The 13,420-nt window shown below is 48.8% G+C and overlaps 5 protein-coding genes across 5 annotated transcripts; 1 reads left to right on the forward strand and 4 right to left on the reverse strand.

Moving 5' to 3' along the window:
- The first annotated feature begins 317 nt into the window (after positions 1-317).
- DFJ58DRAFT_39295 (uncharacterized protein) lies at positions 318-2,276 on the forward strand. Its single transcript, XM_041380172.1, has 3 exons — positions 318-583; positions 635-1,324; positions 1,378-2,276. The coding sequence occupies exons 1-3, from the start codon at positions 389-391 to the stop codon at positions 2,128-2,130; spliced, it is 1,638 nt and encodes a 545-aa protein (XP_041240305.1). The 5' UTR covers positions 318-388; the 3' UTR covers positions 2,131-2,276.
- Positions 2,005-4,077, reverse strand: DFJ58DRAFT_804613 (uncharacterized protein). The gene is made up of 4 exons (XM_041391043.1): positions 3,947-4,077; positions 3,215-3,868; positions 3,055-3,161; positions 2,005-3,031 (listed from the first exon to the last, which is right to left on the reverse strand). The coding sequence occupies exons 1-4, from the start codon at positions 4,040-4,042 to the stop codon at positions 2,416-2,418; spliced, it is 1,473 nt and encodes a 490-aa protein (XP_041240306.1). The 5' UTR covers positions 4,043-4,077; the 3' UTR covers positions 2,005-2,415.
- A 3,240-nt stretch (positions 4,078-7,317) lies between these two features.
- Positions 7,318-8,773, reverse strand: DFJ58DRAFT_39323 (uncharacterized protein). Its single transcript, XM_041380173.1, has 3 exons — positions 8,572-8,773; positions 8,419-8,513; positions 7,318-8,359 (listed from the first exon to the last, which is right to left on the reverse strand). The coding sequence occupies exons 1-3, from the start codon at positions 8,596-8,598 to the stop codon at positions 7,645-7,647; spliced, it is 837 nt and encodes a 278-aa protein (XP_041240307.1). The 5' UTR covers positions 8,599-8,773; the 3' UTR covers positions 7,318-7,644.
- Positions 8,774-9,502: 729 nt separating this feature from the next.
- On the reverse strand, positions 9,503-11,797 carry DFJ58DRAFT_747910 (uncharacterized protein). The gene is made up of 4 exons (XM_041387561.1): positions 11,616-11,797; positions 11,292-11,553; positions 10,570-11,226; positions 9,503-10,516 (listed from the first exon to the last, which is right to left on the reverse strand). Exons 2-4 carry the CDS (start codon positions 11,385-11,387, stop codon positions 9,743-9,745), a joined length of 1,527 nt encoding a protein of 508 aa, XP_041240308.1. The 5' UTR covers positions 11,388-11,553; positions 11,616-11,797; the 3' UTR covers positions 9,503-9,742.
- DFJ58DRAFT_706919 (uncharacterized protein) lies at positions 11,791-13,393 on the reverse strand. The gene is made up of 5 exons (XM_041383746.1): positions 13,207-13,393; positions 13,033-13,156; positions 12,742-12,983; positions 12,589-12,683; positions 11,791-12,541 (listed from the first exon to the last, which is right to left on the reverse strand). The coding sequence occupies exons 1-5, from the start codon at positions 13,330-13,332 to the stop codon at positions 12,055-12,057; spliced, it is 1,074 nt and encodes a 357-aa protein (XP_041240309.1). The 5' UTR covers positions 13,333-13,393; the 3' UTR covers positions 11,791-12,054.
- Positions 13,394-13,420: the final 27 nt, after the last annotated feature.

The raw sequence follows: 13,420 nt of genomic DNA on the forward strand, positions 1-13,420 counted from the left end.
ATCTCAGCTTGCAGAATGTTGAACCTTTGGACCTCTCTTGCGTGCGAACGTGGCAGCATCCTCTCCTGTCTTCACTGTCCAGGAACAGGTACGAGTACCTGGAGGGCACGCAAAGCAGTTTTCCTATGCTCGGAACATCGGACTGATGGTAACGCACTGTCCTTTCTACTTCATCATCAAACTATATCTTCAATGTGGATCTTATATTTGTGCTTCTGCAGGCTGTCTTCGGTATCTGTTAAACTATTTTTACAGCCGCATTGTAGTTCCACGATCTAGTCTGTACTCCCATGCATGAGGACTGACATACTCAGAGTACCGACTAGCGCCCAGTCCCCAGCGGGATGTTTTCGTCACACCGATTTACGGCATTCTAGAGGCAGTTTTCATGCTGGGCGCTCGAATCGTTTCCATGACTTCTCACTCGTATCAGATGGTCGAGACGACTACTTGCCCATCTCACCTGGTGAAGAGGGTGGTCCACGAAATGCAGCCTAAAGCAGGGGTTCAGATTCTTGCTGAAGAACTCCTATTTTACATTATGAGCTTCCTTTCTTGTCGAGATATTCTTCGTTGTGCATCCGTGGGTCATAATTTTGGACTTACACAGTATATACTGACAGTCCTCATGCAGGTATGCAAGGCCTTTCGCCAGACGTACATGTATTCCTCCGAGCTCCGGTACATCGTTGAATTCAGCGGCCAAGGGTTGCTCCCTGTCCCGAACACGCACAATCACAGTCCTATTTTCAGGCGCCTACAACTCTTGAGGGACAAAGCTCACGCATGGTTCAATGTCGACTTTCACTCTTTTGAAACCGTCACTGTAGAATCGTACTCTGAGCAAAGATATGTCACCGATGGACATCTCTACTTATGGGACCAAGAGGAAGACTTGGCCACAATCGTTCCAATATTGCCAAAACCCTCACAACAAACAATCCAGCGCAACTGGTCTCCAGGAACGTTGTGTTCAGTTCCAAACTCAACCAACCTCGATGTATTCATGGACCCAGCACAAAACCTGAAAGCCGTCGTGTATAAGGTTGATCACGAGAGTGATGAGACACTCTACATCGACCTTGAAGCACTGGATCGTGATAGTGCTCACCCCCACGCTGCTGGACGGACACTGTATCTATCGGGGCCGCCTGGATACGATGACAACCGCGTTCAGACAACAAGTGCGAAGCTCAGAGGTTTCGGGAGGCATATTGCTTTGCAGCGCTCTGTCGAGGTTGCGGTTGGTCATGGAGCTGGGATTTACCACGAGAATATGTGGCAGCTGCAGATTTGGGACTGGCAACATTCAACGACATCCAATGTGAGCTTCGGTTAGAAATTGTTGGAAGTCGTGACAGTTGATTCTCTATCTAGAGCGTCCTCGGCGTCACAACAGTACATGGAATCGGGTTTTGTTTCCTCGGAAACAATAGAATACTGGTTGTCGCCAATAATAATTTGAAGCTTTATTCGATCGAGGACATATCCCAGACGCCACGATTACTGGCATCCTTCCTGTCGCCCCTCCCATTGTCGTACATACAGTGTCTCCTTCCGATGGATGATACTGAGCACCACTCGCTGTCGCATACCCAACAAACAGTGTACACCTCGGACGCTAAACATCGACTAATATGCCTTATCGCATCCTTTCCCACTCGAGTCTTCATCATTTCCACGAGGGTTTTCTTCGACGTCGACGAAACGGCAGCGGCAACACCAATACCGTGGAACCACTGGGGCCCTTCAAACGCTCGTATTTTTGAGCACCATTATTCATGCAAAGTCCACGTTTGCGGGAATCGGGTTCTGCAGGCATTCCCGGTCGGCACGTCAGACTCGAACTCTAACGAATATGTGTTGCATATCATGGATTTCAGCCCGCTAGCTGTGACGAACAGGCGGGGTCTAGGACGCGTGGTGAAAGAGGCATCTACCATTAATGTCACTGGCAAGTTTATGGAGAGCTTGACAATTTCAACGTCCCTACCTTATGTCGAGGTCGTATCTGACCGGAAGTTCAGTTTTGACAAGTTAAAAGCCATGTGGATCGATAAGGATAGAATTTACTTACTCAACACAGATTGGATGCGTACGTTGACCACGCTTGAGGTCATCGATGTTTAGAGCGGACAATTAGTAACCGGTTATGAAGATAGATCATCGACAGGCTTCAATACTTAACCTTTAGACCCTATGTACCGCCTTAGACCCATCTATCAGGGCATTCCGTGTAAATGAGCCGGGTGGACTGGAAAACGCAACAAGGCATGATCCCAGGGAAATCCGATATCCACATGAGTGACATATAGACTATGGTCTGCCCTAGACAGGTATAGACGAAGATAGTCATTCCTTCTAGCACATAGGTATTACAGTCTAAACAATGTTGACGATCTATCATGGGCCGTTCTAAACGTCAATGACCTCGAGCTTGTCCGAGAGCAAATAAATCCTATCCTTATCTATCCATATGTTCTCCAAATCGCTGATAGCGAACTTCCTGTCCAATACGACTTCGACGTAAGGCAGGAAGGTCGTCAAGTGCTCCTCACAACTGTCATGCATACACTCTAGATCAGCGACGTTTAATGTAGATGGCTTTGTCGCCACTTGTCCTAGACCCCGCCTGTTTGTTACAGCTAGCGGGCTGAAGTCCATCAGATGTAACACATATTCGTTAGGGCCCGAGTCCGACGTGCTGACCGGGAATGTCTGCAGAACCCGATTCCCGCTAACGTGAACTTTGTGTTCCAGTGGGCACTGGAAAATACGAGTGTTTGAAGGACCCCAGCATTTCCACGGTATTGGCATTGCTACTGCCGTTTCGGCAAGATCGAAGAAAATCCTAGTAGAAATGATGTAGACGGTAGACGACGTATGCGTGTGCGCGGTAATGCAGAGTAGTCGGTGTTTAGGATCTGAGGTGTACATCATAGGTTGGGCTTGCATCCGCGGTTTTGAGCTACACGCAATACCGTCGGCCGGAAGGAGACATGCTCTCAGCGGTTGAACGGACACAAAGACGCTAGTAGTTCTGGTGTCTTGGACATGTCCTCGATTGAATAGAGTTTCAAATTGTCAGTGACAACGAGCAATCTATCGTTCCCGAGGAAACAAAAATCAATCTCGTGTGAATAATCCTCGCTGAGGACACTCTAAATTGAGAGTCAGCTGTGGAGTCTTTCAGTGGTTTCTGACTAAAGCTCACATCTGATGTCGTTGAGTGCTGCCAGTCCCAAATCTGCAGCTGCCACGTCCAATGGTACGAAGCAGCACGCTGCAAAGCGATATGCCTCCCCATAACCTTGAGCTCGATACCCTCGGAATCCACCTCGTTGTCGTATCCGGGAAGCTCCGACAGAGACAATGTTGGTCCAGCAGCTTGGGGGTGAAAACTATCGTCATCCAGGGCTCTAAGGCTGACGAAGAGTGTCTCGTCATCAACACAGACGATGGCGATCAGGTTCTGTGCTGGGTCCATCAACACACGGATGATGGCTGAGTTTGTAACTGTACATAATGTTCCTGGAGACCAGTTACGCTCGATTGTTTGTTGTAAGGGCTTTGGGAGTATTGGTTTGATCGTGGCCGTGTCATCTTCTTCGTTCCACCAGTAAATATGTCCATCGGCTATGAAACTGTCCACATAGGAAGGCTTTGGTATAGAAATTGTTTTGGCAGAGTGGATGTCGACTCTGAACCAAGCGTGAGCCCTGTCCCTCAAGTATTGTAAGCGCTCGGAAACAGGTGTGTGGTTGTCTGAGTCCGTATTGGAGATGGGAATCAAATGTTGGCCGCCGAGTTCAACGGTGTACTGAAGCTCGGAGGAGGACACATATGTCTGGCGAAGGGCCTTACATACCTGCAAGAGGATTAATATTGTCAGAATAGAATTCCATCTTTGACAATGATAACATCAACATAGAAACTGGTGGCTCACAGACGTGCAACGAATAATATCTCGGTAGGGAAGGAAATATAGAATGTAGAACTGGAGTTCTTCAGAGAGAGAGAGGAACCCTGTGTTAGACTTCATTTCACCTTGCGGAGCAGGGTCATGTTGGATGGAAGATAATCTGTCAGTCACCTGATATGAACGTATCTGTTTTAATCACGTGAGATAAAAGAACATAACTTGACTACAACTACTGTACTAGTATTCATCGATTCATCATTCACTGAAGTCCAACGCGGCTGGGTTTCTGACATCTCCAGCGTCTGCTCGGGTAGCAAGTACTATAACGTTTCGTAGCGCAGAGTTTCACAATACTAATGCAATCGATCACAATTATAGTCTAGGGGGTCACACAAAGGCGCACATCTCTCTCAGTTCACCTCTGAGCACTACCGACGTGATCTGCATTCCACAACCATCCAGCGAGCTTTCCATAGTAGAATAGATTGAAACATTCATCCGTCCATCCCATCTTCATCACGCTTCGCACTCTCCATCAATCGACAACTGGATCGTTTCGCGACTTAATCCCAACTTACAAGCTTTGATTCAAATTATCGTACGTCGCCCCTCCAGATAACTATCGTCCAGATCATTTCTAACTCACACCCTCGAATCCGGCTAGTACTTTCAATTAGTTCATTGCATCTCGTGTATCACAACCTTCGTCAATGAGTGACGATCAATGTCAGTACTTCCATCTCTTATCTCTCGCATGCTCTCTGACCTCTTTGACAGTCCTTGAAGGAGCTTGGATGAAGCTGTCCGATGTCACTGTCAAGGGTGCTCAATATAACTCCCGTGAACGTTAGCCCCACCCAAAATGTCTGCAAGGGACCCGGGTGGATCTCCTCAAATACATCCACCGATTCCTGGACGACACAGAAAAGAATCAGCTCGTCTGGCTGCACGGCACGGCTGGCGTCGGAAAGTCTGCTATGCATTCACAGTGGCTGAGAGGATGAGAGGTCTAAAAGTGACCGAAGAGACGAACGTCGAAAAGCGGCTAGCGGGGACGTTCTTTTTCTCGCGCAAAAACACGAAACGTTGCACGGCCGGATATTTTTTTGTGACACTTGTCTACCAGCTCGCCAACAATTTCCCCAGCATCCAGAAGGATGTGAAGAGAGCTATCTGCGAAAATCCCGCTCTACTAGACCCAGACACACCTCTGCGACCAGATGGAGGCTCTCTTTCTCCAACTCCTCCAGAAACGTCAACTCAGATTGCCCGGATGTCCGCCCTTGTCGTTTGTGGTCGATGCCCTTGATGAATGCACATCCGAACCCGAGCTTACCGATCTCATCCTTTCCCTTGCACAGGCACTCCATGACCTTGATCTGCCCGTGACCCACATTCTGCTCACCAGTCGCTCGGAATCCCATATTAGCAAAGTCATGCGGAACGAAGAGGTGTGCTCGTTGGTGCGCGAGATACCCGTGAGAACTTCTAGGGTGGCATCATCTCGTTAGACGGCGCAGACGTCGACAACGACATCTGTACTTTCTTGCGGCATTCCTTCAAAGGGCTGGAATGTCGCCATCCCGATTTCCCGCAGCCATCGGAGGTTGACCTTGCGAAGCTGGCGAGTCGAGCGGGCAGACGTTTCATCGTGGCGTCTACGATGATGAAGTTCATTATCGACGATGAAGACAGTGATCCCCATGTTCGGTTACAGCTCACGAGCAAGCTGCTAGCAGGAATGGAGGTGTACAAGCTATACGATTGTATCCTCTCCACGTGTGCCGACCCCAAGCGGGCTTACATGCACTTGTCCATTGTCGCCGCCCTCGCAGACCCTCTTCCCATCTCGCAAATCTCAACACTTCTTGGCCCTGGTATAGGAAGGGATGTGCAGACAACGCTGATACAGCTACGGTCTGTCATGGATATCCCTACAGACAGCACTCTCCCCGTGAATATCTACCACTCCTCCATTCGCGACTACGTTTCTGACCCCTCAAACTGCGACCTCCCTCAAGTACACCATATCGCATCACCTCACTCCTTACTCGCACATTCCTCTCTCCGGCTGATGAACGCGATTCCAGCAAGCACGGCTTTCTTGGATGCACTCTCAGAACTGAAGAAGCAAAGCAAAGCTATGCAACCTGAGGACCCCCATAGGTTAAAGGACTCATTGGCGTTTCTTGTTCAGCCACCAGAACCACTGTCAGATGTCATCTATATGCTGTGGCTTCGAGGAGATCGCACTTCAGATTTACAATCTTGGCTGGGGACCGTGGACGGGCATGCCTGGCTGCAGACTCAGGGTGGACGAGACTGGCTGCAGAACCGGGAAGGACATGAGGGCTGCGGAACTGGCGAGAACGAGAGTGGCTGCGGACCCAGCAAGGACGGGAATGGCTGCGGAACTGGGAAGGAGGAAAGTGGCTGCAGACCCAGGGAGAACGAGACTGGCTGCAGACCGAGGGAGGACTAGAATGGCTGCAGACTCCCTATGGTCAAGTGTGGCAATCCACTCCCGCGGCCTCCGTCTAGGCGACAATGGAAGAATTCTTGAGGACATCGGAAACAATCAGCGAGTATTTCATTATCAGCGATGTGCCTTTACTGCCAGCTTTTCAAGTCGTCGGGCAATTCAAGACCTTGCCAGATTTCTTGATGTTTCCAGTGTTCCTGGCATAAGACATCAGGATCATTCCACCTCTGCATTGCCACAAAGTCTTCTTCTACCGGACAGGGAGATCATTCATGCTATGAATGCCTTTCAGAGGTTCGCAAACGAAGCACAGGAACGAAGTTGATCAGCTTCCGACGCTCTCAAGTACGCCTGTCACAACTGGGCCGTACATCTCTCGCGTGCTCCCCGTCCATGGGATGACACGCTCAATCGTATATTCCAGGTTGTTTGCAACGATCATATCACCCCCTGGCTGGAAATGGAGTGGTGTTTGAAGGGTCTGCAGTCTTGTCTTGTCGTCTTATCTGAAGGGCAGAAATTTGTGGAGGTGTGTATTTCAACGATTCAAGGTAGCCACAACTGATGCCGCCTCATGTCCAATCCATGACATGACGCCTTGGGATTCTCTCTTATCTTCAGTCTGGACTCTTGAGCTGTTGACGCGCAGCCCGGCGCTAGCGCCAGCAGGTAATGTAGTATCTTGTAGTGCAGTGGATAGCATGATGTATTTCACCCCTTGTTATGAAAAATGTTGTCTCGAGTACCCGCGAACGTTAGACCTATTGTTGATACCAACCTCAAGTTCTCTCGAACTCTCGAGTAGTGGTACGTTCAAACCTTCACATGATACATTGCTTTCAAATATGAATATCGGGAATTGAAGCGTATGTGACAGTTGTATGGTGCCGTGGCAAACATGGAAATTGGACTGCGGCATGTTGGTAATGAGGTGATCAATTCATAGTCGTGAGATTCGTGTAATGATGCATGTAATGTAATTTACAAGTTGAAGGTTGCAATGCTAAGAGTGTGGAAGAAGATATGTATAGAAGATGCAAGTGGTGTGATATAAATGAACAATAATGATAATGCCGGGTTGTAAATGCAATTGTAATGCTGATGCCGATGATGATCCAGGTGATATGACAACGAAATGAAACATGATAGTCAGGAAAGATTTCATTAGACGTTATATTCGTTCGTGAACGAGGGCTGGGGCATGGAATACGCTGCATCGTCCGGGTACTCGTAGCGGCCTTCAAAGTACCCCCGAGCCATATGTCTGCAAAAACTCCTCCAGTTCAGCTGGTAGGGAGTTATTCAGATGGTTTCCGGAGACAGGCTGGCACTGAAAGTCCGCATCGAAGGCGGGAATAGAGTGCTGATAGTTGACATCGGAGAACAGCTCTGGGTCGAACTGCGGCATGTGGAGATCGACGGGGACAGTTGAGGGCTGGGAGTGGTTGGAGGTGGGGATAGGGAGCCGAGAGGGTTGTTCATAAACGGAGGCGAAGCTCTCGGCAGGCAAATCGGGGAAGAGTCGCTCCCAGGAGAGTTGCTCCCAGGAAAGTTCGGCGGGCTCGCCAGAGAATTTGGGAATATCAGAGTCGCTGGACTCAGCAGGTGAGAGCGCATTACAGGGAATGAGACCTGCGAGTTCGGGAAACGTTATGTCATTTAGATCTAGCGATGCAGGAATATCTCCCTCAGGCCTCATAAACCGAGTAGATGGGTAAGGTGCGGCAGCAGACCGTCGAGCAGCTTTGCCCCCGAGGTTGCGACGCGCCTTGGGCTCGTGGCTGTGTAGGCGCTTGCGGTGACGCGTCAAGCTTGCTGGATCGGTGGTAGCAAACGCGCACCCAGGGTGAGGGCACGTCTTCGAGCGTTCACGGGTGTGGGTCCTAATATGCGTTTGCACGTTGGACTTTTGGAGGGTCTTGTAATCGCAATCAGGGAATGGACATGCGTGCATACTGATGTAGATAGTAAACGGGTCAGGAACTGTCTGGTATAATAAGGTACGAGTACGTACAGAGCCTCCTTGTGTTCATCGTGCGTACGCATGTGTCTAGGGAGATCTGCCTTGCGGCTTATGATCTTGTGGCAGACAGGGCAATCAACAGGGGTCTGTAGAGAAAGTGTCATAAGTACAAGAACCATGATGTGAAGTAGGCTGGAGACGTACCGTGTTACGTCCTGCAGCAGGCATCATGTGATAGTATTTGAGAGGAGAGAAGCGGTTATATATGATCTGCGGGGTAGAATTAGATCCTTGAAGTGAATGAATAGCGCGTGCGTTATGGCAAATCCACACATCTTGCGCGCTTCTTTTAAAGCACCAGGGGTGCTATGGACATCGAGTACGATTGCTTTTCTGCGGCGCGCGTTTCTGCCTTTAAAGGCAAAAAAACACGAAGCAATCGTGTGCGATGGTCTGAGCATAAGGGACGAGCCACTCAGTTAGCGAGGAAGGCAAAAGAGTTGGAAGAAGGTTCGATTGCGTCTCAACACTTTTCATTTTTTACCTTGTTAGGTAATTTCTGGTTACCTGCTCGATGTGGGGATGGCTCAGTACTCAGTGCTCAGACCTGAAGGCCTTATGAATGGGAAGGTAGGGGCCTACAGACACTTCCTAAAAGAGCTCCACCTCGAGGTACATCCAAATGTATTGAGGAGTTCCATTCCAGTACTAGTCTCTAGGATAGCACTCGCAGTCACCGGCCGGTTATCAATGAAGCTGTGAATGACTCGAAGGACGATGAAGAACAACAAGACCAAGTTAGTCACGCACGACGTTGTGTGCCCAGCCGCGTCACGTGAGAACATTCAAGTTGAACTTCAGTTGGCACGTTGCAAGTGACCTAGATCTAAAGTCTAGAAACTCAAAACTGTAGCAATTGCAGAACCGCCCAATTGCCTGCATATCGGAGCAAGCTGTCAGAAGTTCGCAACGCGAACCCCTAGTCGTCAAAATTTTCGTGGTCCGAAGATGAGATCAATTACGTAGTCTCGTCACTCTCGTGATGCCGTGAGCCCGAGTGGTACTACTTACTTGAAAGCTTGAGTTATGATATTAATCTCGGGATATCTGTCGGGTGAGAGCAGGACAATTAGTAGCTGGTTGGGAAGATAGATCATTGCCAGGTTTCAATACTCAACGTTTAACCTTTAGACTCTATGTACTGCCTTAGACCACCTATCAGAGCATTCGCCGAGTGGACTGGAAAACGCAAGAAGGCATGATCTCAGAGAAGTCCGATATCCGTATAAGTAGCACATAGACTATGGTCTCCCCTAGACAGGTATAGACGATGGAAGATAGTCTCAACAATGTCGACGATCTATCATGGGCCGTTCTAAACGTCAATGACCTCGAGCTTGTCCGAGAGTAAATAAATCCTATCCTTATCTAACCATATGTTTTCTAAATCGTCGAGACTGAACTTTCTGTCCAATACGACCTTGACGTAAGGCAGGAAAGTCATCAAGCGCTCCTCACAACCGTTACGCTTGTACTTTGGATCAGTGACGTTTAGCGTAGATGGCTTTGTCACCACTTGCCCTAGACCCCGCCTGTTCGTCACAGCTAGCGGGCTGAAGTCCATGATACATAACTTATATTTGCAATTCCATATTGGCTTGCGTTTCGAGAGTGACTTGCGGACTCGGAATAACAGCAAAACTCGACTTCCGTTAAGGTGAACTCTGCATTCGTCGAGTTCTAGTGGGCACCGGAAAATACGAGTGTTTAAGGGACCCCAGCATTTCCACGGTATTGGCATCGCTACTGCCATTTCAACAAGATCGAAGAAAATCCTGGTAGAAATGACATAGACGACAAACGACGCATTCACGAACGTTGTAATGCAGAGTAGCTGGTGTTTCGGATCTGAGGTGTACATCGTTGGTTGGGCTTGCATTTGCGGTTGTGAGCCACACGAAATACCGTCCGAGGGAAGGAGACGTGTTTCCAACAGTTGAACGGGCGGCACAAAAGACGCCAGTAATTCTGGTGTCTTGGACATATCCTCGATTGAAAAGAGCTTCAAATTGTCAGCGACAACGAGCAATCTATCGTTTCCGAGGAAACAAAAATCAACCTCGTGTGGATAATCGCCGCTGAGGATAATCTAAATTGAGAGTCAGCTGTGGAGTCTTTCAACAGTTTCTGACCAAAGCTCACATCTGATGTCGAGTGCTGCCAGTCCCAAATCTGCACCTGCCACATGTCACAGTCTGAAGCAGCACGTTGCAGAGCGATATGCCTCCCCATAACCTTGAGCTTCACACTCTCTGAATCCACATCGTTGTCGTATCCGGGAAGCTCCGACAGAAACAATGTTGGTCCAGCAGCTTTGGGGTGAAAACTATCGTCATCCAAGGCTCTAAGGTTGACATATAATGTCTCCTCATCATCGAAATAGACGACGGCGATCAGGTTTTGTGCTGGGTCCATCAACACACAGAGGTTGGTTGAGTTTGGAACTGTACACAGCGTTCCTGGAGACCAGTTACGCTCGATTATTTGTTGTGAGGGCTTTGGGAGTATTGGAATGATCGTGGCCGTGTCATCGTCTGAGTCCCACGAGTAAAGATGTCCATTGGCTATGAAACTCTCCTCATAGAGAAAAAGCTCTGGTATAGGAACTGTTTTGGCAGAGTGGATGTCAACCCTGAACCAAGCGTGAGCTCTGTCCCTCAAGTGTTGTAGGTGCTCGGAAACAGGTGTGTGGTTGTCTGAGTCCGTATTGGAGATGGGAATCAAATGTTGGCCGCCGAGTTCAACGATGTACTGAAGTTCGGAGGAGGACACATATGCCTGGCGAAGGGCCTTACACACCTGCAAGAGAATTGTCAGAATAGAATATCTTGGACCGTCAATATAGAAACTGGATTGCGGCTCACAGATGTGCAGCGAAGAATATCTCGGTAGGGAAGGAAACGCAGAATGTACAGCTGGAGTTCTTCAGCGAGAGAGAGGAATCCTACGTCAGACTTCATTCCGTTTAAATTTTCGTAGTCGCAAGGTGAGATCAACTGCGTATCAGGTGATCGCGTATTAGAACGTAGTCTCGTCACTCTCGTGACGCCGTGAGCACGAGTGGCAGTACTTACTCGAAAGCTTGAGTTGCGATATTATTACATAACTAGGAATCTCGAGATATAGCTGTTGGATGAGTGAGAAATTTATCATTTGGAAGTTTTGAGTATTTACGTAGACCTACGTACCACCGAGCATGCAAACAGATTATTCAATTTCAAACTTTCAGTTGAGTTGCAACGACAAGGAGCATGCACCGTATGTAGTCTCCCCTAGAAAAGAGGACAATCACCGTGACGATATATTATGCGTACGCCATACCATCCAGTCATGTTGATTTACATGAATGATGGCTCCATGTTCGAGACCGACTTGCTAACTTATGTAAGCCTGCTATTGGACCACCAAATTAATGGAGGGCTTTGTACGCATATCAATGACATTAAAAACGTGGATATTACTCTAGTCTCGATGCAATGAATGATAAGCTACCAGTCTGTCTAACTCTACCAAAATGCATGCGTGTGGCGTTATGAACTGTGATAGAACAAAATGATCATTAGGAAAAATGCAGTATGCGAATGCAACGACACCTCTCCCTATCAACCCAATAACACCCGCACTGTCTTACGACAAGAATGCCATCGCGAACACCACACCAACAAGTCCAGCGCCAAGTGATACACCCATAGTAGCAGCACCACCAGTTTTAGCTGGTGATGCGCCAGAATTGGTGCTGCTTGCTGTTGACTTTGCTCCACTTGCACCTGAACTCGCGGTCGCGCCTGATGGCGTTGGCTGACCAGTGTACAGTGACGTGCTCGAGTACGTCACGCAGTTCGAGCTTGGAGCAGGTGTAGCGGTATATGGCACGGTGGTGATGGGACCAAGAGATTCAGGGGGTTGGAAGTAGGTCGACGTAGCACCGCCGGTGGTGTAGACACCGACGGGGGACATGTCGTCACCATCGCAAACCTCGAAAACACCCTTCTGTGCGTTGTTGGGTGCGTTGTATGCGCACCCGAGACGGTCATAGATGTTTTGGCAGAGGGCCTGTTGGTTCTGGCCGGCGGGGTCGCAGACTTTCATGCAGAAGCCGTTGCCACCCATGAAGCTGAAAGGGAGATGAGACAGGTGGATAAGAGGCAGGAAAGAACCTACTTTGTCCAGTCAATGACCTGTTGGTACGAGTCATTGTTACCGCCGTTGCTGGGGAACGCGTTAGAGTACATGAGACCGCCGAGAGGGTTACCGCGCTATAAGCCACGTCAAGGCTCACCCACCGGAGATATCTCAAAATAAATTTTTGCTCACAAGATCAGCACCGTGAGGATCCAACTCGCCTCCATAGTCACTAGCAGCAATGTTGATCTGGGTCTGATCAATAAAACCGGCAATTTGAATGTAGTTGGGGGTCTTGATAAGCTGTACACCTTGGAGAGCACCGGCGGGAATGAGACGAGTACCATGTCCCGGCTTCGTACACCAGGCGACTTCCTGACCTTCGGTGTCACCAATGGTGGAGTTGGGCTGTGGGGGAGCCCAGAGGCAGAAGTCTGCATGATTTTAGAAACGGTGAATGAATTAAAAGACGGCGAAACTAACCGTCTATGTGGTTCACGAACGAAGTTTGACACATGGAGCTCTGATTCTCGGTTGTGGAGTTGCAGATATTGTAACCGACTTGGGGACCGCGAAGGGCAGCAGTATTATAGTCGACTTGGTAAGGCTGATAATATACTATGAGTACAATTCTATTAAGCGCTGAAGCACACTTACGATACCAGACGGATAGGCATAGTGCTTGTCAACGAGAGGAGTGGGGTCAGCAGGGTCGGGCTGAGCGTGAACAAGCGTAATCGCTGCAACAGCGAGGAGTGCAGATGAAAGAGCGGACGGAGACATGGTCTCTAGAGTCTAACAGGGTCAAAGGATTAATTTGGAACGACGAGCGCTACGAAAACAAAGGTTGATGCGATCAATGTCAAATGAT

Source organism: Suillus subalutaceus (assembly GCF_016647625.1).
Source record: "Suillus subalutaceus strain FC151 chromosome Unknown DFJ58scaffold_109, whole genome shotgun sequence".
Lineage (NCBI taxonomy): Eukaryota > Fungi > Basidiomycota > Agaricomycetes > Boletales > Suillaceae > Suillus > Suillus subalutaceus.